The 27,881-nt window shown below is 44.9% G+C and overlaps 1 protein-coding gene across 3 annotated transcripts; it reads right to left on the bottom strand.

Moving 5' to 3' along the window:
• Nucleotides 1–70: 70 nt before the first annotated feature.
• POMT1 (protein O-mannosyltransferase 1) lies at nucleotides 71–27,668 on the bottom strand. Of its 3 annotated transcripts, none has more exons than XM_035112624.2 (20): nucleotides 26,743–27,668; nucleotides 25,469–25,612; nucleotides 24,602–24,708; nucleotides 23,578–23,628; nucleotides 22,023–22,169; nucleotides 20,390–20,501; nucleotides 18,285–18,350; nucleotides 16,747–16,840; nucleotides 15,501–15,656; nucleotides 14,609–14,739; nucleotides 13,073–13,168; nucleotides 11,556–11,648; nucleotides 10,731–10,827; nucleotides 9,757–9,849; nucleotides 8,899–9,019; nucleotides 7,611–7,708; nucleotides 5,633–5,746; nucleotides 4,340–4,466; nucleotides 3,371–3,548; nucleotides 71–2,298 (listed from the first exon to the last, which is right to left on the bottom strand). In XM_035112624.2, exons 2-20 carry the CDS (start codon nucleotides 25,588–25,590, stop codon nucleotides 2,124–2,126), a joined length of 2,178 nt encoding a protein of 725 aa, XP_034968515.1. In that variant the 5' UTR covers nucleotides 25,591–25,612; nucleotides 26,743–27,668; the 3' UTR covers nucleotides 71–2,123. The 3 variants fall into 3 exon arrangements, with proteins under 3 accessions (XP_034968515.1, XP_034968516.1, XP_034968518.1); XM_035112625.2 differs by having other exon boundaries at nucleotides 26,764–27,668; XM_035112627.2 differs by lacking the exons at nucleotides 24,602–24,708; nucleotides 26,743–27,668 and having other exon boundaries at nucleotides 25,469–25,596.
• Nucleotides 27,669–27,881: the final 213 nt, after the last annotated feature.

Below are 27,881 nucleotides of genomic sequence, written 5' to 3'. Positions count from 1 at the left end.
CATCATCATCTGTTCCTTACCAAATCTTAAAATTAGGTAAATACCACCTCAGATGAACAACAACACGACATACTACACCGTGTCATGATTTATTTAACAAAAATGAAACCGAAACGGGGAAGCCATGTGTGAAAAACTTAAGTACACCCTTACTGCTTCCGTAGGACTTAAGGGGCTAAGTAGAAGACAGGTCCTGCTAATCAAGTGCCCCTGCTTAATTGATCATCAGTTAGTTTGCCCACCTCTATAAAAGCTGAAGTTTTCGCAGTTTGCTGGTCTGGAGTATTCAGGTGTGTTTTAACACAGTGCCAAGGAGGAAAGGCATCAGCAATGCTCTTAGAGGAGCAATTGTTCTGATGCAATTAATGATACTGCCTTTCTCTAGACGGCGACATTCCTAATTCTCAACTCTGCTCTTTTGGTTCCCACTCTCTGTTGCAATACAGTGGTACCTTGGTTTAAGTACACAATTGGTTCCGGAAGTCTGTACTTAACTTGAAGCATACTTAACCTGAAGCGAACTTTCCCATTGAAAGTAATGGAAAGTGGATCCGTTCCAGACGGTCTGCGGAGTACTTTACCTGAAGCGAACTTTCCCATTGAAAGTAATGGAAAGTGGATTAATCCGTTCCAGACGGGTCCGTGGAGTACTTAAACTGAAAGTACTTAAACCGAAGCGTACTTAAACTGAGGTATGACTGTACTAAGCTATACTAAGCTACTCTGCTTCTAATGTGGGCATGAGTAAGTTTTGGCCCTTCAAAGTTTTTTGAACTACAGTCTCACCAGCCCTAGCAAGGAGAGCCAGGGCTGATGGGATCTGTGGTTCGGCAACAAACACCTGGAGGGCAACAGGTTCCCTATCACTGCTTGAAACGAGTTGGGAGTGCTTGCAGAATCAGAGCAGACCCATGTTTGGCAGGTATAGGTGCCACTTCTGTAATATCTGTAAGAGAAGATCCTCCCAAAATAAGCTCAATAGGAGAACAGTCCACTTCAGGGTGAAAGGCAAAAAAAAAAAAAGGTTCATTAAACTCCCTCCTTAAGGAGGAAGGCTCTGTCTAAAAGGCAGAGTTTAAAGCAAGAGTATGTTGAAGATCACTCTGTGTCCCCTGCTTTGTTAGCACTTTAGGCCAAGTTTCTGTTGTTGTTGTTTTTTTTAAGTTGCCCAGCTTCCAATTATTTCTCCTCCCATGTCTACATTTTATTCACTGATTGTGCTCCACCCCCCTCATTCTAAAACGATACATACAGTTCCAACAAGCAAATAAAATAATTTACAGTGATAATAACCGAACGCCAAGGTGAGACATTGCCCAGCAGTGTCTCTGCATTCTCTGGAGACCATCACCCTTTCCTCTTGAGCCGCAGAATCACAGAACTTGATCTGAGTTCAGCAAGAGATGGACTCGGCTGCCAACCATATTCAACCTCCTGGACTCTAGTTTACTGGAAACAGAGTGGGAATATTGCTTTACAGTGGGCCAATTCTGATGCCACCTTTTCTCCTGTTGCTTAATGCATAAGGGAGTAGCAAAATGCTACAACTCCCGATTTTTGGACTCCGAATCAATGGTTTTCATTGATCATCTGTCATGGGTGCTTTAGTTGAGATTCCTGCATTGCAAGGGGTTGAGCTACATGGCCCTTGGGTCGCCTTCCAACTCTACAATTCTATGATTCCATTTCAGTTTAAAAGGTGGTGTCAAGACTGGTCATCAGTTGGCAGGATGGGCAAGGCTGAATGAACAGTGGAATTATGACAGCCTGACCATTCTTTCCTCTAACCCCCACAGAAACCCAATCCCAACCTCTGCCGCAACCATGGGAGAAGTGAGGAGCAGTAGCAGCTTCTGGCAAGATCTTGCAACACACTTGTGAGATCTCACTTCATGGGGGAACACCCTGGAAACCCACCCCTGCCAAAACCCACAGCTCCACAACCTCAGTAAGCAAGGTTTTTGCAGCACAGCCGACACCTTTCTGTTTTGCTTCAGGTGGGCAAACAGGACAGGCTTCCCCTGTTCTAAGTCCTCACATCAAGCAGTCAGAGTACATGTGTTCGCAGGCATGATCAGTGGGCTAAGTTGCCCAGGGGGCTGTTTGTTGCCTGTCTTGCAAGGCTAGTGCTTGCTGATCAAGATGTCCCAGCTGTCCTTCCAGCGTAGGTCCTGGAGCTGACTTTTGGTGAGCGGAGGTTTCCCGTAGGTGAGCGGTCGGAATGTGTGGTAGGTCAGGTAAACAGAAGAGAACCAGGCAACCACAAGAGCACTGTGCATGCTCTTTGAGAGTCTGGATCTATAAAGAATAGACACACAGGCTGAAGCAAACATGAACCAGCAATTTAAAAGGAAGATTGTCTCAACCAATGAACTTCTGCCCCTCCTAATGTTGCAATAACATCACTTGAATTTACATAAGTAGTGACAGTTATTCTGAGCATAGCAACCCTTTATACAGTCAGACGCTTGAGCCATCCAACTCAGTGTTGTTTGTACTGATTGCCAGCAGCTCTTCAGGTTTTTGGAAAGGCGTATTTCCCAGCTCTACCTGGAGAAGCCGGGGATCGAACCTGGGACCTTCTGCATGCAAAGCAGGTGCTCTATCGCTGAGCTACAGTTCTCCCCCTGGAAGTAAGATTCTACTCTGTATGGTTCTGAATAAAGGGCTAATTTAAATAAGTTGCCGTATTGTCAAGTCAGGCCAAAGGCTCGTCTAGCTCAGTATTGTCTACATTGTTTGGCAAGGTTTCAGGCAGGGCTCCCAACACAGTTGCTCCCTTGGTAAGCCATAAGGCTCCTCCACGGAATGTGGAAGAAAGAGCAACTGGACAATATCGGAACAGCTGCCTAGAAATTGGTGTTTGAGTTTTGATCTTTCTCTTCCCTCCTTGTCCCCTTTCCCTTGTGTGCTGTGGGTTTGTTTGTTTTTTAATACTGTAAACCTGCAGGTAGGGAGTGCCTTGTTTTGATATTATGTAAGCTGATCTGGGAGCCTTTATTGCTGAAGAGCAGGGTACAAATGCTATAAATAATAAACCAACAAACAAGCCAACAAATAAGTCTTAACTATAGCCTTCTTGCCTGCTGTTTTCAGCCACTGGATCGAATCCTGATCTCTGGAGTAACAAGAACAAGGTCGTTCCATCTTTTGTGCAACAGGCCCTTCTGATATTTGAAGTCAACCATAATGTCCCCCCTTAATCTGCTCTTCTCCAAGCTAAACATACACTGAGCCTTTCATTTGCTGCTAGTAGGACTTGGGTTTCCAGACCCCGCCGTCACCCGCCTCTGGACATGCTAAGCTTTGCCAATGCCCCTGTAACATAAAGCCTCCTGGCAGAGAGCAATCCTGGCAGGAGAAGTCATACCTGCAGAGGTATTCACTGGTGTGCTGTAGGACAACAGGGATCAGGAGGATCTGGAAAGTGAGAGCAGGCAGGTAGTGGTAGAGGAAGAGCGTCTTCTCCATCAGGAAGAATGGGAGGTAATTCATGGCCCAGCCTCCCACGCAGAGGCCTCCAGCTGACACCCACTGCCACCATGCCTCTGTCAGGGCAACACAGAGAGCTGCATTAAACAGACCGTGGCTTGAGCTAGCTCATTGCTGTCTACACAGACTGGAAACCTCCAGGATTTCAGGCAGTGACATTCACGGGCCTATTTAGAGAGGCTGGGGATTGAATATGGGGCCTTCTATATGCAAAGCAGGTGCTCTGTTACTGAGCTATAGCCTTTCCCCTAAAAATAAAGTAGGAGTCTTTGTTCGCGTGTTCCCAGTAAAGTGCTGAATTAAGGGAGAATGTAGGTCCGTCTGGTGCAATACTGTTTGCATTAACTGGCTGCAGCTCTCCAGGGTTTAAGGCAAGGGACTCTCTCAGCCCTACCTGGAGATGCCAAGGATTGAACCTTCTGAATGCAAAGCAGGTGCCCTGCCACTGAGCTTGCAGCCCTCACTAATAAGGGAGTGTTAATTCTATTCCATTTATATTCTGACTTTCCTCCAAGGAGCTAAAGTTCTTCCCAATCAGTTTTACGCAGGTTCAAATCCACCGTCAGGCGCATGAAGCTGACTGGGTGATCAAGCTGTGAGTTGTAAAACAGGTAAGGAAATAAAATTTTAAAATTTCTTCAGTAGCACCTTAAAGACCAACTAAGTTTTTATTTTGGTATGAGCTTTCGTGTGCATGCACACTTCTTCAGATACTTAAGTTGGTCTTTAAGGTGCTACTGAAGGAATTTTTTTATTTTGTTTCGACTCAGACCAACACGGCTACCTACCTGTAACTAGGTAAGGAAATAAACAAACAAGAGGTGGGATAATAGACAAAATATCTGACCTTCAGGGATGTCACAGATATTCCGTCTCCGCCGGAGCAGGTACCACAGGAAAAGAGCCACGTAGGCAGCAGTGGCTGCATTGGCAGACATCCAGGTGACGATGTTCCCCAGAAGGTGGATCTGGGCCTAGAGGACCAATAACCAGCAATGTTAAAAGCACCGCTGTGGAATTTGCCTTCCCCATCCTGGTGACTCTCCCAACACTGATGCTTTAAACTACAATTCCCATTATCCTTGACATCAATTTACCTCCATTTCCCCCCTAATCCAGGAGAGGTGCATTAAAGCCATTTTCATCCAAAGGAGAGGGAGAGAAAACAGTTCCTGAATTCTGAAATTTCAAAATATATAGTCCACACACTTCCAAGCAAACTTCACACCCATACGGAATAGAAGCCTTGGTTCTTTTTTAAGTCCCAGGAAGCTGGGTTCTGCATTCCTTACTACGTTACCTTTTTCTGTACTCCCAAAGAATCATAGGGTGAATACAATACATTATTTTGTGCTTCTCTTGGCAGAAAGTATAAATAGGTGAAGAGGCCCTTAGAAGTTTCTTATCGCAGCTACGTCTTTATTTTATTTTTGCATCTGTTTCTTCACATTTGAAAAGTGGCACGCAACATTCATGGGGGGGGGCTGTCTTTTAAAACTAAGGAGGAACCTGCCTGTACAAGGTTGAAACTTGCCAATTGCCTGTGGCAAGCAGAAAACTGCTCCCAGGTGACCAAGCCTTTGAAAATGACTCCCATAAGGCTTGTCTGGATAAACTTCTCACATAATAAGGAGCTGTCCTGAAGAGGGCTCCAAACTGTCAAACAGAAACTTTCAGCAGTGGTACCCTGGATGTAGTAAAAAAAATGTGGGCATGTCTTTCTACAGGTCCCCACCTGCAGAAAGACGTGTCTGCAGTCTTTTCAGCATCCAGTAAATAGCGTTTTTCAGATTCATTCTACTGGGCCTTTTAAGCTATGTCTATTGTCCAGTTCTGTGGCTCTCTGTCCAGCTGCTCTCCAATAAGGCTTTTTAGTCTCTGTTTTAATCTTCCTGGTTTTTAAACATGGGGCCTTATTGTATTTTTTAATGTATCAGGAGGACCAAAGCTCAGCAACAGAGCATCCTGCTTTGCATGGAGGACCCAGGTTCACTTGCCAGTCTGTGAAGACAATACTGAGCTAGGAGCACCAACGGCTGGATTCAGTGTAAGGCAGTTTCCTAACACTGAAAGCCAACCAGACAACATTTTTTTCTTGGAAGACAATATATAAAGAATGTCAGTTAATGGATTAACCTACCCCAGAGGTGGAGTGGAACCAGTAGGCGATGTTTGTGTCCAGGGTAATCCATTCCAGGGGAGAAGAGCTATATTTGTGTTCTGTGTCTTCATTTTTCAGAGTAAGTATCTTCCACTGAGAACAGAACACGACAACTAAGAACTTCTCTGAGCAATACAGCTACAACCAGTTCCCTGGCCTAATCCTGATTAGCACTGCAAACTAATGTGCAGGGCAATATATTTCTATGAATGAAAACTAACTTACTCACCAGCGAATCACTTTTGATAACCATGTGACGATTTGGGGGACAGGCAGGTTACAAAGTTCAGCAGCATCCCCTCTAGTCAGAGTATCAGACTAAGACCTCAGAGACCAGGGTTCAAATCCCCACTCGGACACAAGAAGCTCAGGGGAGATCTAGGGCCAGTCACTGTTTCTCAGCCTAACCTACCTCACAGGGTTGATGTGGGGATTAAACGAGGATTGGGGGGGGGGACTGTGTATGCCACCTTGATCTCCTTGGAAAAACAGGAGGAATATAAATGCAATGCATAAACAAACAAACAAATGGGATAACCATGTATGCCATCTTGAAGTCTCTGGAACTACAAATATTTATAATGTATTCATCTGGACAACTTCTATACAGCCTTACTTACAATCATCTCTGAAGTAGCGTACAAGAAATGCAATACAACAAAAATAAAAATCAGTTAAAATGACAAAATCAAGATTCAGTTAAAAATGCTTGATAGAATTTAAAGGTGAGGGGGGGAATAGTCTTCAGTGGGTGCCAGAAGTTCAACAAGTCAGGAGCCCCTCGCAGATTCCATAAAGTTTGGCCCATTGTACTGGAGGCAGATAAGCGTGAGCTGGGCACCTGAGCCATAGGGGAATCCCTGATCTCCATGATTTTGTAAATGTAATAACAAAGTAAATATAAAGTAGAAGAATAAACAATCAGAGCCAGCAGCAGCTATAAAGGCATCTCAAGTCCTTCCCAGGCCGGGTACCTGAGATCCTTTTGGCTGAAGATGCCAGGAATGAAGCTGAGGACGTATGGATACAAATGAGCCACAACCCATTCCCACTGTCTGCTATCACAGACGGAGTGTTTGCAACCCTCCTGATGATTCTGGACCCCCCAGGTCTCATCAACCTTAAGGGAAGGGAAGGAGTTCCAGTCCAGAGACATATGGAGGGCCAGAGGGGCCTCTTCACTGGCCCTACATCTTATACTGAGCAGGACCGCTGGGTCCACCCAGCCCAGTGCTGTGTCTCTGCTGATTCACCATGAGGTGCTTGGCTTTCAAGCGAGAGGATTTCCCAGCCCAGTTATCTCACATCCTTTAAATGGAGATACCAGGTACTGGGCCTGGGGCCTTCTGCCTCCAAAGCAGCTCGTCTGGCCCTCCCAGCCCCTTCTGTGAGTCACACACAATGCCCAATCTATTCACCTTACAATGGCTTTTCTACCTGCAAATGAAACAGCAATAATAAAACATTTAAAAAAATCTATTTGTGTCAGCCTATGAAGCTGGAGGGTGAGGAACCTGCGGCTGTCAGGCATCTTGTTGGACTACAGCAGACATCCCCAAACTTCGGTCCTCCAAATGTTTTGGACTACAATTCCCATCTTCCCCAACCACTGGCCCTGTTAGCTAGGGATCATGGGAGTTGTAGGCCAAAACCTCTGGAGGGCCGCAGTTTGGGGATGCCTGGGCTACAGCCAACTGTTTGGGGCTGATAGGAACTGGAGCCCAAAAACCTCTGGAGGACACCAGGTTAGAGTACAACTCCCATCAACACTGTCTGGAGGTTTCCCACAGCTGAGCTCAATGCCAAGCTCTCCTATGGGAACAGGCTGGTCTTTCTGTCTTCTTTAAGGTGCAAGGCTTCAATCCGGAAGCCAACTGGGTGGCTCCTGCACTGGGCTTCAGTGGGAAGATTCCTCCACTCTACTCTTTGCTGCCTCCAACCTCTCCCTGCTTCTCACCTGCAGTTCCGTGAACTTGGCCATGAAACTGAGGTTCTGGCTGATGCTGATCTGCGTTGGTGAATGCAGTTCCACCTCCCTCTCCTTCTGTTCCTGGCCTGGAAGAGAAGTCGAAACAAACTGGTCTGAGACATAACCCGATTCGTCAGGGGAGGGAGAAAGAGAAATGGTAAGCTTCCCTACGACACTTTTTTTAAAAAAAAGTTCTAAAAGCATGCAGGTCCTTGGATGCAACTCATTCCAAAGGAACATAAGAAGCTGCCTTATACAGACCATCGGGGTCCATGTAGCTCAATACTCTTTACTCTGACTGGCAGCGGCTCTCCAATGTTTCAGGCAGGGAATCTCTCCCAGCCCTAAACTGAGATACCAGGGATTGAACCTGAGATCGTCTGCATAAAGGGCCAGTACTAAAAGTAAACACAAGGTTCTAGTCCTCATGGTCTTGAATAAATATCTGTAGTGTCAGAGAAAGAGGCACTAGGTGGTGCTTCTCCTGTCCTCTGATGTAGCTGTAGTTTCTATTGTTTATATATTTGCTATAACGTAAGTAATGGCAGAAGTTCAAGGATGCCAGCCAGACAATATATAACAGGAAGGTCAGGAAGAGGACAACTTCGCTCATGTGCCAACTTCAAAGTGGGATCCACTTCTAAGGACATACCCTTAGAAGTGGATGAGAAAACGATGGCATCATGAGCACCTGTATATCAAAGACTACGTAATCTTGGCACAGGGCCTCTACAGATGCAGGTAAAGGTTGGTATATAAATTCAGTAAATAATAATAAAAAATAATAATATATAAGGCCCCAGCCTCAGCGATGAGATTTCAGCTTAGTCTGCTCAGGTAAAGTGCCAAGCATATTTTGGCCTAAGCAAGAGTGGAGCTGTTGCCAGTTCTGGAAATCTCACTGGCAGAAATGACAGGTGCTGAACTAGCTTAGCAACTTTATATTTAAGTTTATATCTTTTAATTATCTTCACTTTGTATACTAGCACCTGTTGTTGTTTCTATGCTTATTATTATAGCAGTTAAAAAGTCTGTTTCTGCTCCTTAAGAGTTTGTTGCCCTCCATTTACTGAGAACCCAAAGGACCTGATTGCTGTTTAGTGATTGCTCCTGACTGGGGTAATTCTTAAGCAAGCATTATAAAAGCTGATTTTAAATAGGAACCTGAGTCAGACCAATGCTACATCATCTCAGTGCTGTTGGCACTGACTGGCAGCAGCTCTCCAGGGTTTCAGGCCTGCACAATGGTCTTAAAGTGTTTAGCTTTTGAACTGACTTTTCCCATATCTGTGTTCTTCCACGTTCCACAGCATGCTCTGGTGGTAGCCTTTAGAAATCTTCTCCCCGATTATCTCCAGCTGCCGATAACCCCACTCGGGTAGAGATGCGCCACTGAGCTGCAGATAGGGAAAGAAGAGAAATCTGATTGTGCAGGAGAAGGTTGGTTAATATGCTGGCTGTCTTTCATTCTCAAGCCAAAATTATGCAATTATTCTCAAGCCAATAGTGATGCAAAGAAGACCACAGCACAGCAGTTCACAAAATGTTGTGCCTTCCAGATGCTCCTGGACTACAACCTCCATCATCCCTCACCACTGGCTATACCAGCAGGGGCTGATGGGAGTTGTAGTCCTTCTTCACACAGCACTGAGTTATAGCTTCGGAATCCACTCTCGCAAGAGGCAGTGATGATTACCACGTAGCCTTAAGAGAGGACCGGACAAATTTATGGAGGAGAAGGCTAGCAATGGCTAAACACCATGGTGCTTATGTTCTATCTACATAGTTGGAGGCAATATGCTCTTGACTACCAGTTTCTATAAACCGCAGGAGAGGAGGGTTGCTGTTATGCTCAGATCCTGCCTGTGGGCTTCCCTGTGGGGCATCTGGTTGGCCACCATGAGAACAGGATGCTGGAATAGCTTGGCCGCTGGCCTGATCCAGCAGCCAAGCTCTTCCTAGTCCAGAACAAGAGTCCCAGGTTGGGCAAGGCAGAGTTAGCATGTAATAAATCAAATGAATAAAGGCTTCCAGGAGCCCAAAGTAACCAGTCATGAAGGGGGTTGCCTGCTGTGCCTCTGCACAATTCCTGGTGAGAAGCTCCGGGGGTGGGAAAACTCAGAAACCCACATACCTTTAGCACTGCCGAGGTGTTCACATGGACAAGCCTTACTTCAGACAGGATTGTTTTCCAGACATCTGTATCCGAGTCTCGGTTCACGATTTCCTGCAATAATAGCACGTTAGCACTTGAATTTTGATCATTTTTATAGTTGAGCGTGTTTGCAGCTGAGTTGACTTTTCCAGCCAAGAAACACAGCCTGCGGGTATTTAATGTGGGTTTGTTCTAGAGACTCTTTCCCTTTCACCTCTCCCCCTAAAACTGGGCTGGGAAAGCCTTTTCAGCCTGGGAGCCACATTCCTTTTGAGCAAGCTTCTAAGGGACACAGAGCCACGGCAGAGCCATGAATGTAAATTTCACCTTTGTACAGGAGGATATATTCATTACAATGTTACACACACAAATGCCTATTCTTCATTTTGGGAAGGAAGAAACATGATTCAAGTACACATTTCAACCAGGCAAACCCCTGTAGAGGGGTATGGAGCAGGACTAATGAGGAGTGTGGCTTAGCAAGAGGGGGTGTCACCTGACAAGAATCCTTATGACCAGCCAGAGATGTCTGGAGATCAGCATTCATGCCCCAGGCCTGAAGTTCCCCACAACCCTGCTCTAAACATTCAGTTTTAAATGCACAACATGTTAATTCTATGTTTGCATTATATAATCATTGGAAGGATGGTAGTTTAGCATCACCAAGTGACAGTGCAAAGCATGCAGGATTGGGCATGAGTGAAGGAGTACATGTGTCTGGGTCTTCCTCCCACTGCAACATCTGGGTATTGCAAAAGAGAGCCTGCTCCTCCCACCTGTGCACAAAGGTTGCTGAATTGAATGTGTGAGCCATCACTGTGATGCAAAGCAAGAAACCAAAATTGACAGGTTTTTCCATCCCTATTGTGAGGAGAGTCTTTTAAGAAGCCTTGCTCATCTCAGATTGGAGAATATGGGGCGTGTGACTCCCTTCCCTCTGATCGACAACTCACCACTCTCCAGAGATTCTGAGCCAGCATGGAAATGTTGTAATCAATGTAGCAGGAAATCTCTTGGGAATGAGGGCTCAGGGGCGCAGCAACGTCATGTCTGTAAAGGCAGAAGGATAAAAGAGCTGCTGCAGATTCCTTAAAGCCTCTCCACAGGGCTACTTTTAGCACCTGACCTGTGCTGTTCCTTGCAGCTGCTTCTGAGAAACCACTGTTAAGGGGGGAAATGTAGCGGCTCAATTACTTTAATGGCAGTAGGGCCATGTGATCGTTACACGCTGTGCTTTGGCAACTTGTACTGACCCCCAACCCCCAAACCAGCTTCCCAATGCTGGTTTTGACCTTTAAACCTCCTTCATGGCTTAGGAGCTGGTTACCTGAAGGCCATCTGTCTCTTTACGTATAGAACTTGATGTCATCAAGATTTAGTGGTGGCTCCCAACGTGGATGGCTTTAAAAGGGGAATTGACAAATTCACAGAGAATAAGGCTACTAGCGGCAAGTAGCCACCACGGCTATGTTCTACCTCTGTTGTTGAAGTAAGTATGGTTCTGGATACCAGTTGCCAGGAATCAGGATGCTTTTGGCCTGATTCAATTGCTAAGCTCTTCTTATAAAGTAGAATCACGGGGACTGAACCTGCAACCGTGGCATTGTCAGCACAACACTCTAACCAACTAAGCTATGTCCTTGTTTACCTGCACATGCCTGCCAGATCTCTCCTCTTTTTAAAATGCTGGGAGTCTACTGTAAATTAACATCTGAACAAAGCTGAATCATTGCAGCTGGGGGCAGAAGCAACCTTGCTGAGAGCCAAGGGCTACTTACGTGTTGAGGTAGCGAGTTGTGATCCCGTGAACAAGCTGCACAATGCTGCCATGGCGCACGGGGCGAGGGGGGTTGCTCACCACCAGCTGCTGCCTGTTTGGAGAGATGTGCAAAGATGATACAGGGGGAATTGACATGCCTGGAAATACCAAAATGGAGCAGGTCCCAGTAATTAGAGGGGAAAGAGGTAAGTGAAGTGTTCAAGAAAAGAAAGAGAAAACCAGACCTAGGCTAAAAGACCAGGAGAAATATGTCCGAGGGTGTCAAACAGTGGAGGTTGGTCCATTACAAGCAGCTCAGGGAGTGGTTCTGCCTGTCAGCTTCCTCCTCCTTAGTAGTCTCCGTATTGCCCCTTGTAGAGGATGTCATTTGCTCTGCCGCCATCTACTGTTCAGCTCCCTGAATTCCTCCCTTTGAGTCCCAGTGGGCACCAGCCACCACTGGAGTCAAGCAGTGCTGCAGTCGGCTTGGGACTCAAGTACCTAAGGGAGTGTCTCCTTTAACATCAACCATCTTGAGCCCTTTGACAGGCAGGGGGAGGCCCTGTTGGTGGTGGTGCTGGATGCTGCCTGGTTAGCATTGACCAGTGACAGCACCTTTTCATTTTTGGAATGAGGTACACCTCATTTTGGAGGGATCCAAAAACTCTCACCGTTTGATGGCTGAAAGGATACTGTTTCCAGGCAGCTTTGAAATTAGTAGCTGTGAGGGTAGGTAATTTTCAAAAACATTTCAAAATGTTTTAGCTATGTTTTTATTTTACTCTTTGGGAGGAAGAAAATGATAAAGACATCTAAGATAACTGGTAATCCAGACGAAGCTCAAAATAACTGCTGGTTTTACAAATATCAGAAAACAGTAGAAGCATCATCATCATCATCACTACTGATTCGTTACCCACCTTTCACCCTAAGGTTCCAGGGCAGGTTACAACAATTTTAAATACAACATTAAAAACAGTTTAAAACCAATTTGACAATCACAAAAATAAGGCTGGTCCTAAAAATATGTATCCCAGGTGTCAAAGGCCAGGGTAAAAGAGGCACGCCTTCAGCATTTGCCAAAAACTGTATAGTGAAAGTGCCAGGCACACCTCTGCGGAAGGAGTGGGGATTCCACAACTGAGGGGCTGCCACAGAGAAGGCCCTTTCTTGGGTCACTACTCCAAGCTTCTGAGTGAGGCAAAACTATCATGAGGGCCCCTCTGTTGATCACAAGATGAGGTGCTGGCCACTCTCAACTCAATAGATAATATCTACAATTTCAGTTTATAAACAGACCTGGCATGATCCTTGTGCTTAAAAAAACAAAAACAAAAAAACCCAAATCAAAATAAATCTTGCACCCCCATGCCCATCCCAGCTCAGTTTTGTAAAAATGCATAAAGTTTGCAGATTAAGATATCTTGTTTTTCCTCTCTTGCATAGTTTGGAAAGGCTGCTCAGAAAGAGAATGCAGCCCTGGGCCTGAAAAGGGGGCTTTCCACCCCTTTTAAAGAGAAGTGTCTTTCTACTTACATCCCAGGGTCCTTCACAATCCACCAGTTGTTGACGTCCTTGAAAGGGTAGCAGGTGACTTGTTGCTGGTGGGAGCTTCCACGGCCGTTTTCATACCTAGGGATAAAGAGCGGAACTTGTGGGAAAGATTCACTCCCAAAGCATCACATGAACCAGGCATAATTCAGGAGTTAAGAACATAAGAACAGTTCTGCCAGAACAGGCCACCCTCCTGTATCACAGTGGCCAACCAGACACCTGTGAAAAACCCACAAGCAGGAACTGGGCACATGAGCCACTCCCTTCCTGTGATTTCCTGCAACTAGTATTCTGAGGCATGATTGCCTCTGATTTGGATACTAGGAGTAAAGCTGGCTTGCTCTGGTGGTAGGAGTAGTCATCACAATTTCTAAAATTCCCATGATCCTGTGGATTATACAGAATAGGAGCAAGGGATCTGGTGCCCTCCAGATGTTGCTGGACTCCAACTCCCATCAGCCTCCAGCCAGCAAAGCTAATTGTCTGGGATGACAGGAGTTGTAGTCCAGCAACACCTGGAAACCAAGGACACCCCATCCCCTGATCTAACAATTAGCATTATCTGCAAGAGACAGTATAATGCTTCTATTTAGAAGAGACATTCCTCCATGGAAAAAGGGAGATACCTCTCCTTAGGTAAGGCTGGAGAATCTGGGAGTTCTCCAGACGTTAGTGGGCTCCAGCTCCCATCAGCCCCTGCAGCCAGCATGGCCAATGGTAAGGGGATGATGGGAGTTGTAGTTCAGCAACACAACCTGATGACCTCAAACTGTTGTTAGGCTCTGTCAGGGGGACTCCCCCCCGTCATCCTGACCAGCACTTCGCCCAGCGAAAGCGGTAGCAGCGGGTCAGGCGGGGGAAATGAGGAGGAGAGCAGAATGGAGGGAGGGCTCAGCGATGTATCAGAGCCCCTGCACTGCCCTAGCCAACAGGTGAAAGAGGGAGTGCAGCTGCTTCCGGTGCCCGAATTAAGGCGCACGCCCAAACACAGGTTTAGGGGGCAGCGTTTCGGGGTCCCCAAGCTATTATGCTGGCCCCAAAGCAGAAGGGCGCCATTGCCGGATTCTGCGAGTGACTAGGAGGTCATGTTTTCTGCTATCTCTGCACTGTAAATAGTATGCACCATAAAACCTTAAAAGACAGATCGGACTGGAGCGTCTTTACTCGCGAGTAGCTGCAACAATCCCCTGACAGACTCCAACTCCCAAAAGCCCCTGCAGCCAGCATGGGCAACTGTCAGGAGTGATGGGAGCTGTAGTCCACTAAAAGCAGGAAGGAACCACCCGAAGTCCCCATCCCTACTACACACAGTGCAAAAGAAACCTATTCCATGATTGCAAAACTCACATGTCCAGATGCAGCTTGTTCAACCCAAAGGCCATTTTGGAAATCCAATGAAGCAAAAAATCTCACTAAGGTATTGCTCCAGATATTAAAGTAATTAAGAGACACCAAAGTCAGACACAGTGTCTTCTGTGTCACCCTGACTTAGGGCAAAGGATCTCTCCTCTCTCTCACCTGATAGGGTAAGTATTCTTGTGAGAATGCAGCCAGCAGGGCATGGGTTTCCCCAGGATGTTGCGCAAGGTGATCTGGGAGCCATATGCCACCTCCAGAGGCTGGCCTTGCGTGATCCGAGCGAGACCACCCTAGAAGGAGCCGCAAAACGTGGAGAGCAAATGGAAACACCTGATGTTAATGTTGTCCTTTGCTATTCCCAAGTACACACCAGAATCTAAGTAGCCTCTATTTGGGAAGGGCCGCAGCTCAGTGACAGAGCATCTGCTTTGCATTCAGAAGATACCTGGTTCAATCTTCAATGGCATCTCCAGGTAGGGGTGGGAATGTCCCCTGCGTCAAATGCTGGAGAACTGCTGTCAGTCAATGTACAAAACAACTGAGCTAGACAGACCAATGGTCTGACTTGGTATAGGGAACCTTCCCATGCTTTAGGGGAAGGGCTGTAGCTCAGAGTCGGTAGAGAACCTGCCTTCCATGCAGAAGGCCCCACGTTTATCACCCAGAAAGGATGGGAGAAACTGTTGTCTGAAATACAGTAGAGACAATGCTGAACTAGTTGGATCAATACTGAGCTAGAAGGAACAACTGTCTCACTCGGTGTAAGGCACATTCCTACGTTCCTATGCATTTCATGAATATGCTCAATGGTTGAATCATTTGTAGATGGGACTGGACTCATTTAAAACATAGCTCAGGATCCAGAAATGGCTGCATAGTTAACAGGGCTCTCAAAAACTCCAACAAGCTGATTTTCCAGCAAAACAGACAATGCCAATAAAAGCACGTGAACAACAATTATTTTCTTTACAAATTTATATCTTAGTGCATTCTTTCTGAAACAGACCCCTCCCCTGCTCCTGCAGCCCCTGCCCCATCTCCCATTCCTTACCTCCAAACTCGCTTGGAAAGCACTGCTCATGATCTGGTCATGTGGGCCTGAGCGATACAGCAGAGCCAAGTGGATGTAGAAGAAAGACAGGTATGTGGCTACTGGGAGGATCACGAGGGCCAGACCTCTGGCTAGCAGGTGGCACAGCAGAGACAACTAGGAGGAAAGAGGAAACACCCCCCCCCCAAAAAAAAGGTTGATTTTCACACCTAGAAACAAGAATGGACAACTCAGAAGAGCCCTATGGGATGTGACTGAAGGCCTATCTCATTCCAGCTTCCTGTTTCCCAGTCAATCATATGTCTCCAGTACATGCACAGGCTGGGCAGGAAGGCAATAGCCCTTTTCCCATTTCTGGTCTGCAGTAACTGGAGTCTGGACATAATACCAGCGGCCATGGATAGCCTTACCCTGCATGAATTTGTTGCTTTTGTTTTAATTATGTTTTTATTTTGCATTTCATTCTGTGAACTGCCCTGGGATCTTGTGAGCGGTATATAAATTTAAATAAACTAATACGTCAAATCTCATTATGAGGCTGTGAAAGCTGGTAGTCATTGCGACACAGGATGGATTTGGTTCCCAGCGTGAATTTCTTTCCAGAGTGGCCCTGGAAACTTGTGTGTGTGTGTGTGTGTGTGTGTGTGTGTGTGTGTGTGTGTGTGTGTGTTTTAAAAATCACAATGCTGTTCACGGTTTCTGTCATATTTTGTGTTGTTGTTGTTGTTGTTTATACCCCGCCCATCTGGCTGAGTTTCCCCAGCCACTCTGGGCGGCTTCCAACAGAACAGAACATTAAAATGCAACAATCTATTAAACATTAAAAGCTTCCCTAAACAGGGCTGCCTTCAGATGTCTTCTAAAAGTCTGGTAGTTGTTTTTCTCTTTGACATCTGGTGGGAGGGCATTCCACAGGGCAGGTGCCACTACTGAGAAGGCCCTCTGCCTGGTTCCCTTGTATTACTGTTGCTTTAAATTGTGTTGTTTTAACACTTTGATGCCTGTTCTCCTTGAGTTCCTTTGGCAGAAAGGTCAGGATACAAATTTAATAAATAAAAATTAAATTTATTCATTTGATTTTATTTGATTTAATAAATAAATAATAATGGCTCCAAACTTCCATGGCCATTGGCTATGCTGACTGAGGCTGATGGAAGTTACAGTTCAACTACATCTGCAGGGCCTCATGTTGGCTATTCCTGTTCTAAAGGCAGGCAACACATACACAAGTCACTTTGCTACTTACATTGGGCAGGTTCTGGTCACCAATCAGTTGCCAGGAGTGGACTCCTGCAATGGTCAAGAGCAGGATGTACGTGAAGAGACCCATATATTTCACCCTGTGAATGCAGCAATCAATCAATAAATAGCAATGAAACCACTCAGACCTACCAAAATGTAAATTATTTAAAATGTGTGAAATGTTCCCAAACAGAGCAGAGCTGAATTCAGACCTTTTAAAGGTCACTGACAATCTAAGATTGAAGTCCAAGAGAATGGTCTCCTGCTTAACTCCCTGGAAAATGAATAGTATGCAAGAACATTTCTTGACATTTGTCATGCTCATGCCTGTTCAGGAAGAGCCCTTGAATTTGTGCCAAATTAGTCCCACAGGCAGCAATCTAGGATATGCTTCAGTTACCCTGTCTCTTCAATATGAACAGCTAGAAATTAAGGTACTTGCAACTGTGCCTCAGGCTGGGGAACAGCTCTCTGAAAAAGGGAAACGGTTGTGTTTGCACATAGCACTAAGCTATGGTTTAGCATTACAAAGAGGAGATTTAGGCTTGTGTGCAACCATCCCAACCTCCAACTTTGCCACAAGGGATGTTTAAAAGCTTCTGCTTCTGCTTTGTTGTTGTTGTTGTTGTTTAGTCATGTCTGACTCTTCGTGACCCCATGGATCAGAGCACGCCACACACTCCTGTCTTCCACTGCCTCCCACAGTTTGGTCAAAGTTTTATAAAGCTTCTGCTTTAGACTAACCTAAAACCTAAACTGACCCCAGGCATAGATGTCAATAGAGTATGTTATTAAATTGTAGTAAAATAATGTTGACTCATTCCAAGAAATCCTGTAGCATGTTACCTATCAATTGCATACAAAAAGAAAAGTTAAGTGGGGACTCTGTTAATGGAATCACTGAATACATTGCCAAAGCTTCAACTATCTGTGATGTGGCCTCTCCATAAGCAATCGTTTAAAAAGCTGGCTTGTTTTCAATAACAGTGGTTAAGATTAGGCATAGTTTAGAGAGCAGATGTAGTTAAACTGTGGTTGACCTAAAATATAATATGAAATTTGTTGCGGTCCCAGAAGAGAGGAGACAGCATGTGAGCACAAGGTTTATAATATATTGTTCTCCTAACATTAAATGAGGCCACTGTTTGCCTTCTAAATGGGCTAGAAAACCTTTCTATTTTATCAGGCCATTGACATTTCTCCATAAAGGAATCTACCCCACCCCCTGCTCCCCAGTTTTGGATGGCTGATATATTTTCTAGTTATTGTTTTCTGTTTTTATTGCCTTTATGTTATTTTAATTCCTCATCCTGCTCTTGTAAGCTGCTTTATAAAGAAATGCTGTAAAATTGGCATATAAATATCTAACAAAAAACAAACAAACAAAGTAAAGCAAAGCAAAACAAAACACACAACCATAAATAAGGAATTTCAGGAATCATCATGAGGCAGGAAAATTAAGATAAACCCTACTCAAAGCAACTTGGGAGAGAATTATCATACAATAGAAAAAGGAGACAGAGGAAAAAAATGAATGCTTACCCAACTGCACAGGAGCAACAAAGTCCTGTTAGTAAGAGCCAGAACCACCATCTTGCGGAAAAGGGTCTAGAATAAGAAAGACAACATTAAAACACACACACACACAAATATATATATAATAAGCAAACAGTTAAATCCATCACAATTAACTGCTTCTGAATAAGTGCTTGATGAAATGCAAAAGTCTGTGGCTGCTATGTAATATTGGGCTCTCTGGCTAATATCAGCTCTCCTGGACCACCACTGAGTGGCAAAGCATCTGCATTGGGTGCAGAAGGTCCTGAGTTCAATGTCCAGCATTTCCAGGTAAGGCTAGGAATGTCCCCAGTGAAGAATTCCTGGAGAGCTACTGCTGCCAGTCAGCACAGACAATACTGAGCCAAAAGGGTCGAAGGTGTGACTTTGTATGAGGCTGCTTCCGTTATTCCTGGAAAGGGCCATAGCTCAGTGGAAGAGCATCCGCTTTGCATGCAGGAGGTCCTGGGTTCAATCCTGGCTGGCATCTCCTGGTATTATTATTATTATTATTATTATTATTATTATTATTATTATTATCATTATTTCTATGCCACTTTATCTTTTTAAGGGAGGATCTCAAAGTGGTTTACAACCTACCTTAAAACACCAAATGAAACAATCCAGAATAAAACATTACTGAAGCAAGTCAAGTCTTCTTGTGGTACTTCTGGTTGTGGACACGATCCATTCCAGGGTGCCATTCGCACCCCGGAAAGTCCGCAACCAGAGCGGCGCTTCTGTGCATGTGTGAAACACGATAGAGCACTTCTGTGCATGCGCATCTGCGCGATAGAGCACTTCTGCGTATGCTCAAAGTGCGCAAAACGCTTCTGCGCATGCAGCAAAACCCGGAAGTAAACACTTCCAGGTTTGCCGCATTCGCAAGCTGAGAAGATGCAACCTGAAGCAGACGCAACATGAGGTATGACTGTATACACTCAAAGCAATGTAATTAACAGGAAACTAAAATATTACCTTAAAAGATTTCAAAACAAAACATTACAAAAGATGTCAACCACACAGAATAGAATCATAAAGTGGGAAGGGACCCCAAGGGTCAGCAAGTCCAACTTCCCTGCGATGCAAGAATCTGAGCCAGATCATATATGCCGGGTTGCTCCTTTAATGCAGCAAAGTCAACCCCAACTTTTCTTTTATCTTAAACATTTCAAAATAAAACATTACTAAAGGAAGTCAGATATAAAATACACATCTAAAACAGCGTAATTAGCAAGTGAACAAAATAATTATCATAAGCATAGAACATATCTGCTGTTGCTGCTGCCATCCTGCCATTGGTGGTTCGTGGCAGGCAGCGGCTGTGGAAGCTCAGGCTCAATGACCTGGGCCTCCATGAAGAGACAGCCAAGATGGTCTCTGGCCTCTTCAGTAGACTCAGCTTTTGTAGCCTGGAATCCTGGAGAATTGCTGCCAGTCATTGTAGGCAGTAGATGGATCTAAGGTCTGTCTCAGTGTAAAGCAGCTCCTTATGCTCCTAGTCTAGCTTGCACACCCAGCATGGTCTAAATAGGTGTCAGTCATGTCCATCAGACAAACACAGGCACAGTGGCAAAGTGGGCAATGAAGGCCAGGATATACTTTTTAAAGAAATAAGTTAGAGACAGAAGTAAGTAAATACACCCTCAGGCTAGAAATCTGACTGGATGAATAAAATGAATTTGAATGTCAATTCAGTCCCTCCACACCCCTCCAGCCAATGCTCAGGCACCACACAGAACCCTGCTAAGCAAGGCAAGATATCCATTGCTATATATTCATTTATATGCAACAGCAATTAACACAAATTAAAAACCTCAAGATGTGCAGTTTGCGTCAGTGTGTTCCAGTTCATTAAGCCAAGATATGCACCAGCTTCACTTTGCTCTTCTCTTTGCCAGGGAAAGGAACTAGGAATCCACAGCTACTCCTTGCTTTTACAATTGGCTTCAAAAATCCCATCTAACTCAGAAACCTTCAACCAAAGTCTCCACTTTTTCTGGTTGGATCAGCCAACAATGGTCACTATATGTCTCGCTGTCAAATTATTTTACTTTATTTACTGAAAAGAATTCTGTGCTGCCTTTTACCTTTGCTTCTGCGAGTTGTAGAACTTCAGATAAGATAAAACTGCCAGCAGGATGAAAAAGATTAAAATGGACTCCAGTAGCATCAGCCTGGACTGAGTGATCAGGGAGTTCTCTGTTAGGAAATGAGGAGGAAGAGAGAACACCTTAGCTGAAATAAAAGTGATTGGCCCTCACTCAAAAGTGGTGAAAACAAATCAAAATGAGTCTTTAAATCTGGGGAAACGAAGCATTCCAAGAACCCGATGCTCTAAACTGGACAACATGATGCCCTCCAGATGTTGTTGGACTCCAGTTCCCATGATCCTCCACCACTGGCCATGCTACCTGGAGCTGATGGGAATTGGAGACCAACAACATCTGGAAGGCATGCCATCGGCTACCCCTGCTCTAAACACACAGTGCACAAATTGTTAGGGTATATCCCAAGTACAGAACACCCTCTTCAGACATGTTTGCCTGATGATCAGGCACCAGGAAAACACTGGCCATTTGCTAATCTCATTCAATGGGATTTGACTGCCATATTAAAAGAAATAAAAAGCTTTACTTGGAACAATTTGCAACTGGGACACTCACGTATACCTTCCTCATAGAGGACAACTCAGTGCTATGTACTTCCCTTACATTATTTCTAGGGCAGCCAACGTGACGTACAATTCCTGTCATCCTGAACTACTGGCCATGCTGGGGCTGATTGGAGATGTAGTAATCTGCCTTATATGCAGATGATCCTAGGTTCAATTCCAGGCATCTCCAGGTAGAGCTGGGAATCATCCTGTGCATGAAACCATGGAGAGCTGCTGCCAGCCCATGTAGGCAGTACTGAACTACATGAACCAAAGGTCTGGCTCAGCAGCAGGCAGTAGCTTCCTAGGCTCCAGAACCAGTCTAGAAGACAAAGGTTCATATCCCCCACTCAGCCATGAAGCTCACTGGGTGACTCTGGGCCAGTCACTGCCTCTCAGCCTAACCTACTTGACAGGGTTGATGCAAGGATTGAATGAGGAGGGGGAGAACTATGTACAGTGGTACCTCTACTTACGAATAACTCTACTTACGAATGTTTCTACTTACCAACGGAGCTCCGCCCGCCATCTTGGATGCGGTTTAGATAGGATTTTTTCTACTTACGATTTTTTTCTCCCAATGCATCCCTATGGAATTCGACTTACAAATATTTTCGACTTACAAATGTGCGTTCGGAACGCATTAAATTCGTAAGTAGAGGTACCACTGTACACCACTTTGAGCTCCTTGGAGATAAAGGCGGAATATAAATAAATAAATACCTACATAGCATGTGGGCTACCCTTGTTTATGCTGTAGCTTGCATAAAGAAACCAAAGCTCTGTGAAAACCTACTAGTTTAAGCATGAGTAAAGAGCTCTGAGCATAAACAAAGAGTGATAGAGCATCTGATTTGCATGCAGAAGGTTCCGGGTTCAACCTCTGGCATCTCCAGGTAGGGCAGCTTGAAATTCTGGAGAGCTGCTGCCTGTCAATGTAGACAACACTGAGCTACATGGACCAAACGGTCTGACTCTGTATAAGGCAGCTTACCAAGTGTGCATACTTTCTAGGGATGGTGACCAGCACCCAATAAGGAAAATAGCTGAAGAGGGATATTCCTTACCCAGCAGAAACAGCAGGGCAGCTCCAAAAGCAACGAAGTGTGAGTAATGCAGTTCCACAAGGATCTGGTATGCCAGAGGAACACACAAGGCGCCAGCCAAGGCTGGTAGCAGCCGCAGGGCCCAAACTGGCACAGTGGGATTGTATTCTGAAACAGAGCAGGACACAAGCAAGAGTCAGAAATAACTGAGCACCACGTGGCCACCTGCCTCCCCCTTGACCTGACACCTTCCAGATGGATTGGACTGCAACCACCACCATCCCCAGCTAACACAGCTGCTTTTGGACCACAACTCCCACCATCCCCAGCCAGTGATGCAAGGGCTGATAGGAATGCATCTGTGCTGGTTGGGGTCATTTATTTATTTCATAAAATCCATATGCTGCATAATTACAAACAACACAACAACTGCTTGAGGTTTACAAAAAAGAAAAAAAACAATAACTATTTTTAACTGTTATATCGATAGTGTTATTTGAAACATTCAAAGAATAATTAAAATGATTAGCTAAAAACAGATTTAAATTTACATTAGCATTCTACATATCTAGTTAATGGAACTTGAAGGTGGCAACATCTGGAAGAAACTGGGTTGTTGGGGAAGGGTGTGCTAAAAAGAACGAGCTTAAACTTCATACCTAGTATTTTGGGCTGTATCCAATGCTGGTCCTACTCAGGGCACAGCCATTGAAGTTGCTGCTCCTGAGTTAGTCACACCCATCCATTTCAGTGGTTTTACTGATACTGCATACAACTTACTGCCTTTTGCTCACAATCAGGATTGAACAGGAAAGCTTCCCTTCCTGAGATATCCCTGTCACTGAGCTCTGCTTCATTTGAGGTTTTTAAACAGAGTTTAGATGGCTGTATGTCAGGGATTCATAAATTGTGATTCCTGCATTGCAGGGGGTTGGACAAGATGATCCTTGAGCTCTCTTCCAACCCGAATATGCTATATCTACGTACATTCAGCTACCATTAAATAGTGCCTGCAGATGAACTGCTTTGGAAGCACACCCGACAGATGTGCATCTTCCTCCACAAAATCTGAGGGATGGGACTGCAGCTGTTCTTCTGGTTCAGTGCAGAAGCACTTTTTAAAAATCAACTAGCTACTGCAGAAGTAATCCCACCCATTTCTCAGAGCCAGGCTGCACAGAGATTATCTAGCACATATCAATCATGAAGCAACTTCCCCGTCATGCTTTCAAAATTAGGCTGTGCACAATTCTGGCGAGGCCCTTATTTCAATCAGGAGATAACCCTGGCCTCTTATCAGAGTATATTTCAAAGTTTAAAAGAACTGTTGTCAGAGGCTGCTAGGGGTGGGGGAGAAGGAAAAGATGTACTTTCAACCCAGAGGCTGAGGAGTGGGAGAACAAAGCTTTTCAACAACTGGAAGAAACAACCCTATACTTGTTCCTCTTTCAGGTGTGTCTGTTGGTAACTGAAAGGAAAAAGCTATTGCTTTCTTTTTTGAGATGTACCCTTCCACAAAAGGAATTAACTTCCAGCTAGCTCAGACATACTATTATGAACCAGATACACCTCTTACCTGCACCAATTCTGTTCCACAAGAAATTGCCATCAAACCCACCCAAGTAACCTAAAATGGAAGGGAGGAAAGAGGATTTCAGCCACATGCACATATACAAAGGTTATAATCCTGAAAATACTTATGCTAGGGGAACAATGGTACTTGCTTTTGACACATAAAAGGGCACTATTAAAGAGTGTGTATTGGGCGTTCGGTGTAAAATTGTGTAAAGTGGCAATTCAACAGAGCCCGAACTATTTTAGAATTAAACAGATCAGTCATATATATCAGTGTATTGGTTTACATGCAAGTTCTCTCTCTCTCTCTCTCTCTCATATTATTTATAACAAAGGGAACACATTTCTAGAAACTGGGTATATAGATATAAATGGTTTGGATTCACTGTTTGGTGTTCTGCTTTTTTGTTTTAGGAAGAGCAGTAGAAGCAGCAAGAGGTATGGATAATCATAAGAATATTAAGAAAATAAGACGGGCCCTGCTGGATTGGGCCAGTAGCCCAACTAGTCCAGCAGACTGTTCTCACAGTGACTAACCAGTTGTCCCTACAGGAAACCTGCAAGCAGGACCAGGGTGCAACAGAACTCCTCCCACCTGCAATATTCAGAGGCATGCTGCCTCCTACAGTACATCACAATGGCTAGTAACCCTTGACAGCCTTATCCTCCATGGTTTGTTTAATCACCCTTCAAAGACATCCAAACCAGAGCTGTCAACCCCCCGATTTGAAGATAAGGAATCCTATGGGGCTGTCAACTCCCGGATATGAAAGTAAGGGCGCTGAATAAGGGAATTTCCCCCCAAAAAGGGAAAGCTGACAGCACTGATCCAAACTGATGGACATCACTACATTTCATGGGAGCAAATTTCATAGTTTAGCTATGCATGGTGTTAAAGAGGTCCCTCCCCTTTCCATCAGCTAGCTTCTAAACCTGTAACACTGTTCCCTTGTGCTGAACCTTCACAACTCTTTTTCTCATGGCAAAGGAGAAATGAATACAGGCTCAATGAGATTCATCCCTACCTCCAAAGGCCAGAAGCAGATGACCAAATGGTGGGCCACTGTCATCCACAAAGAAGATCCGCTTCATATAGAGAGAGAGGAACTGGCCATAGTAAACTTCGTCAAAGCTGAAAGGCCACAAGCAAGCAGAAAGCACATGAACTTCTCAGCAGCTGGGCAAGGAACTGGGTTGTCAGTGTGATTGACTGTGGGTTTTGCAGCAATCTCAGCAAAGGACAACAAATTTGCTGGCAGGAGGCCCCAGGTTCAATCCCTGACATCTCCGGGTAGGGATGAGAGACTCATGTTTAAACCCTGGGCACCTGCTGCCAGTTAGTATGCACAGTAACTGAGCTAGATGGACCAATGGTCTGACTTGGTATAGGGCAGCTTACTATGTTTTAGAAAGGGCAGTAGCTCAGTAATTGTTTGCTTTGCATGCACAAAGTCCTAGGTTCATTCCCCGGCATCTCTAGGTAGTGATGGGAGAGACTCCCATCTGAAATACAGCAGACACACTGCTGAGCTAGATGGATGAGTGGCTTGACATACAATAAGGCAACTTCCTATTTGATTGGGTGGGCTGCAAATTGCAAAGAGGAAGAAAACCCTGGAGAAGATGGAAGATGGGGCAGTGTACCCTGGGCTGCAGATTTAGGATTTCATTATTAAAAGATACCAAACTGCCTGTTATTCAGTTGATTTATTTTATTTATTCACTCAGTAAAATATGTTTAGTCTGCCTTTCAACTTCAGTGGTGGGCCTCCACAGAATGTGACACGGTGTTCTTACACAAAGGGCAAAACAAAACAACTGAGTTGGATCTTGGGGTTCAGGAGAACCACTGTCATTAAATATATATATAAACAACCAAAGAATTTGCTTACACCACAGCATGAGGGTAGGACAGGGCCCACAACCGGCTTAGTAATCCCACCACAGTCAAAACCACCAGATTCATGTTGATCTGCACGGAAAATACAATTGGGTGCTTCAGGAATTGTAGCATCTTGCCTGGCAGTTTTTCAAGTCTAAAAGTAAAGAGAGCTGTTGTCATTATTTAAAAGAATATCGTTCCAGAAGGGGGAGTGGGGAACCTCAAGTCCTGGGACCAAATGCAGCCCTTGAAGCTTGTTTTCCTGGTTCAGGATTCCTCCAAGTCACAACTCCTCTCCAGGTCACATTTCATTTCACCATCCCTGCTCTGTAACCTCCTTGGGTGTTTTGGCCTTAATAGAATACGTCCTTGAAAAGTGATGCCTCTTTCTTGCCCAGGTGTGTGTGTATGTGTGTGTGTGTGTGTGTAGAAACCTATGCTTTTCCATGAGTCACAGCCTCCAGACTGTCCACCCATAAAAGCAGCTTACTAGAAAAAGACAGAGATTAAGTAGGAATCTGTGAATGGATGCTTTGGGCTCACCTTTTAATTAATTAAATCTGCAATCCATATGCATCACTTTGTATCTCTGACATCCTCATCTTCTCCCTTATTTTTTTAGCCCAGGTCATTCTTTTTATTCTGAATAGCACCCCCCCCTGAAATTAAATTAGTCATGCCCATTCATTTCAATGGGTCTACTATGACTAACACTGGATATAATATACAGTCCATGTATATTATATTGTCCATACACATGTATACTGTCCATACACACAGACACCACAACAGGTGCATATTTTATGCAAATTTATGGCCCCAAGCAAAAGACTCCTCCTACTTCAGGGTTTCCCAAACTTGGGTCTCCAGCTGTTTTTGGACTGCAATTCACATCCCTGATCCTACTAGCTTGGGATGATGGGAGTTGTAGTCTCAAAACAGCTGGAGACCCAACTTTGGAAAACCCTTCCCTTCTCTGTTCCCTCAGTATCAAATATATTCTGCAGCTAAGAATGAGGCTCGACTTAGATCTTTCCTCTTCCCTGAATTGGCCTGCTCCCTATGTCCCCCTCCCTTTCCCCTCTACGTGCGTCGCTTTCCCCTTGTTACCCCCCACCCGCGCGCATTTTATTTTTTTAAAAACCGCATTTCTCGCCCCCGATCAGCCCCTCAGTAAAGCAGGACACGACTGTGCGCCTAAGAAAAGGCTCGTTTATATCTAAGCATCTATTAACCCCGCCCCTCCCCAAACAAGACGAAGTATGGAAATTTAATTTCACCCACACAAAGCCAGCAAGCTGCTACCTTTTCTTCCTTCCTCTCTCCGCTCTTTCCCGCCCCTCAACACACACACCCCCGCGCAAGAAATGCGGCCGTCCTCCTGGCTTGCTGACAAAAGTCGGAGATGGGCCGTACCACTTTTAATAAAAGGGAGGGGGCACGAAAGACGGCTCACTTCCATTAGGAGAGCTACCAAGAAGGACGCGAGGCAGGATGTGACGTCAACAGCACTACCCCGAGGTGGGCGGGATGGGAGGCAAAGGGAGGCTGTTTCCATAGCAACAAAGAGATACGGACCAATACAGTATATACCTTCTGCGCAGAAGTTGCGCACTTCCCCAAGATTCATGCGGGCTGTAGTTTATTAGAGTACAGGTGAAACTCGGAAAATTAGAATATCGTCGAAAAGTGCATTTATTTCAGTAATGCAACTTAGAAAGTGAAACCAATATACGAGATAGATGCATGACATGCAAAGCAAGAAATGTCAAGCCTTTATTTGTTGTAATTGTAATTATGTCGTTAGGCGGGTCAATTATAAATGGAATGTAATTAATGAAATGTAATAGCGATGTTTATTTTTGTATTATTGTAACTATTTGTTTTATTACTGTGGAATTTCCAAAAGAAAGCATTTGTAAAAATTAAAAGAAAATAAGTTGCATTACTGAAATAAATGCACTTTGACGATATTCTGATTTTCCGAGTTTCACCTATAGGTGGGAATCGTTGCTCCATTAGAGAGGAACTACAGTTCCAATGAGGGAGGCGGGTGGCGCTGTGGTCTAAACCAGAGCCTAGGGCTTGCCAATCGGAAGGTCAGTAGTTCGAATCCCTGCGACGGTCCCAGCTCCTGCCAACCTAGCAGTTCGAAAGCACGTCAAAGTGCAAGTAGATAAATAGGTACCGCTCCGTCTGGTTCACCAGAAGCAGCTTAGTCATGCTAGCCCCATAACCCGGAAGCTGTCTGCGGACAAACGCCGGCTCCCTCTGCCAGTAAAGCGAGATGAGCACCACAACTCGTGTCGTCCGCGGCTGGACCTAATAGTCAGGAGTACCTTTGCCTTTACAGTTCCCATGATCCTCCAGAGGGTGAGGATTCATGCTCTTTATATGTATGGCATGGATCTCACCTGTAAACA

Source organism: Zootoca vivipara, chromosome Z (assembly GCF_963506605.1).
Source record: "Zootoca vivipara chromosome Z, rZooViv1.1, whole genome shotgun sequence".
Taxonomy (NCBI): domain Eukaryota; kingdom Metazoa; phylum Chordata; class Lepidosauria; order Squamata; family Lacertidae; genus Zootoca; species Zootoca vivipara.
Note: the sequence above shows the minus strand (reverse complement) of the source record. Positions and strands in the feature narration are given on the sequence as shown.

What these genes read in the sequence shown, in the direction of transcription:
- POMT1 (XM_035112624.2), bottom strand. Translation starts at nt 25,590, where the DNA reads ATGCTACAATTCCTGAAGCACCCAATTGTATTTTCCGTGCAGATCAAC. An exon ending in GTGGAACAGAATTGGTGCAG is followed by an intron (nt 22,170 to 23,577) that starts GTAAGAGGTGTA and finishes GCTCTGTTTCAG; the next exon opens with AATACAATCCCACTGTGCCA. An exon ending in GTGACCAGAACCTGCCCAAT is followed by an intron (nt 15,657 to 16,746) that starts GTAAGTAGCAAA and finishes CTTTCCTCCTAG; the next exon opens with TTGTCTCTGCTGTGCCACCT.